This window comes from Apium graveolens, chromosome 1 (assembly GCF_009905375.1).
Source record: "Apium graveolens cultivar Ventura chromosome 1, ASM990537v1, whole genome shotgun sequence".
In the NCBI taxonomy this organism is placed as follows: Eukaryota; Viridiplantae; Streptophyta; class Magnoliopsida; order Apiales; family Apiaceae; genus Apium; species Apium graveolens.
Window position 1 is genome coordinate 180,946,797 of NC_133647.1, and position 2,469 is coordinate 180,949,265.

The 2,469-nt window shown below is 44.0% G+C and overlaps 1 protein-coding gene across 1 annotated transcript; it reads right to left on the reverse strand.

Annotated features, from left to right (window-relative positions):
- Positions 1-577: 577 nt before the first annotated feature.
- LOC141712576 (uncharacterized) lies at positions 578-1,453 on the reverse strand. The gene has a single exon (XM_074515569.1). It carries the CDS (start codon positions 1,451-1,453, stop codon positions 578-580), a length of 876 nt encoding a protein of 291 aa, XP_074371670.1.
- Between the last annotated feature and the right edge of the window lie 1,016 nt (positions 1,454-2,469).

The following is a 2,469-nucleotide window of genomic DNA, read 5'->3' on the forward strand; positions in this document are numbered from 1 at the left end:
GTCGAAGTTCATGGAGTTGTTCGATAACTCCATAGAACGTTTGGGAGCTCATCGACCCACAGCCTATCAGCTTCTGCCAGCCTTTTCTTAATGCCTTGAAGTATTGTTTTGTTTGTTATTTCTACTTGGCCATTGCATTGAGGGTAGGCCACAGAGTCTTTGCAGTGTTTGATTTTGAGTTGCTCAAAAGTTTTTTCAATTTCACTGCCTACGAACTGCGTACCATTGTCGGTGACGACGATGCGAGGAACCCCGAACCTGAAGACGATGTCTTCCATGAAGAAATTGATAACATCGATTTCTCTGATGCGAGCAAGTGGTTTGGCTTCCACCCACTTAGTGTGGTAGTCGATGACCACTATTATAAATTTCTTCTGGCCAATGCTCTTTGGTAATGGGCCTACGAGGTCCATAGCCCACATGTAGAAAGGACATGGCAATGTGATTGATGAGAGCTTGGTGGGAGGTCTTTGTGCCACGAAGTTGAAGAGTTGATAGGGCTTGCACTTCCTTACAAAATCTTCACAATCTTGCCTCATAGATGGCCAGTAGAAGCCGTATTGCAGGATTTTTAAGGCTAGATTCTTTCCCCTAGGTGTTCTCCGCATATTCCTGCGTGGACTTCAATCATGGCTAGTGTTGCCTCATCTTCTCCTATACACTTGAGTAACGGCACCGTTAAGGATCTTCTGAAAAGCTGATTATTCTCGAGGCAGTAATTTCTTGCCTTGTACGCCATTTTTCTTTTGTCACTTTCTGTCATTTCTGGTAAGCAGCCCTCAATATATTGAATTATTGGGGTTCGCCAGTCCTGTGAGGGTGAGATACAGTTTACATCTGTTGAAATTGGTGAGATTGATGAGTTTGTTAGGACTTTGACATATACTGGAGTTTGATGAGGTGAGGTGTCCGATGTTGCGAGTCTTGACAAGGCGTCTGCCCAATGATTTATAGATCTGTCGATGCGACTTAGGGTCCACGAGAAGAATGAGCTTAACAGGTCCTTCACCACAGTTGCGCATGATGCCATTCTCTCATTGATGGTTTTGTATTCTCCGAGGATTTGCTTGATGATGAGCTGAGAGTCACCAAAAATGTCAATGATCTGCACTTCGAGGTGTTGGGCTAATTGGAGGCCTACTATGAGAGCCTCGTATTCCGCTTTGTTATTGGTGATATTAAATGAAAAGTTGATGGCTTGTTGAACTTTGAAGCCTTCCGGGCTTATCAAAATGATTCCTGCTACTCCCGAGCTGACTATGGATGATCCATCCATGAAAAGAGACCAAGGCTTTTTCCCTTCTTTGATACTCATTTCGCCATCCTCGGGTTCTGCGAAGTTGCATTCAACTACGAAATCCGAGAGAGCCTGTGACCTGGTTGATGTCCTCGGGATGAACTCGAGGTTGAATTGACTGACCTCAATGGTCCACGCGGCTAGTCTTCCTGACATGTCCGGTCGATGCAAAATTTTGCGAAGGGGTTGGTTAGTCAATACACTGATCATTCGTCCTTGGAAATAATGTCGAAGTTTTCTGCTTGAGATTACCAGGGCGAAAATTAATTTCTTAACTTTGAAGTACCTAATCTTGGCGTTCTTAAGCATGTGACTTATATAATAGACTGGACGTTGCTCCGAGGTGACTTTCTTGATAAGGACGGAGGCTACTGTAGAGTCCGAGGATGAGAGGTAGATTTTTAACCGCTCGCAAGGAGTAGCTTTTGTTAAGATTGGAGGTGATGCCAGGAAGGTCTTGATTCCTTGGATGCTTTTGCCACATTCATTATTCTAGATAAACTTACTCAATTTTGATGCGTTTTTGATGATTTCAAACATAGGCAGGCATCTTTTGGAAGATTGTGGGATGAAACGACGTAACGCCGCTATGGAACCCGTGAGGCTTTGGATATCTTTCAAACTTCTTGGCGTTGGAAGCTCCTGAGTTGGGTCTGCCTCGATTCCTCGTTTAGTTAACAGGTACCCCGAAAATTTTCCTCCTGTGAGGCCAAAGGAGCACTTAGCTGGGTTGAGGCGCATCTTATGATCTCTGATCCTTGTGAAAGTTTCCACAAGGTCATTGATATGGTCCGAAGTCTTTATAGACTTGACGATCATATCGTCGACGTATATCTGAACATTATGCTCTAACTGGGGTGTGAAAATGGTGTCCATTGCTTTCTGAAATGTTGCCCCTATATTGAGTAGTCCAAAGGGTAAAACCGTGTAACCAAAAATGCCTCTATGAGTTACGAAAGCTGTGTGGTCTTGATTCTCTTCAGCTAGTTTGATTTGGTTATAGCCTGCGAAGGCGTCCATGAACGATAGCATCTCGTGGCCTGCTATTGAGTCAATAAGCTGATCAATGTTTGGCAATGGGTAAAAATCCTTTGTACAAGCCCTATTGACGTCAGAATAGTCAATGCACATTCGCCATTTGCCATTGCTCTTCTTGACAAGGACGGTGTTGG

What these genes read in the sequence shown, in the direction of transcription:
- LOC141712576 (XM_074515569.1), bottom strand. Translation starts at nt 1,453, where the DNA reads ATGTCAGGAAGACTAGCCGCGTGGACCATTGAGGTCAGTCAATTCAAC.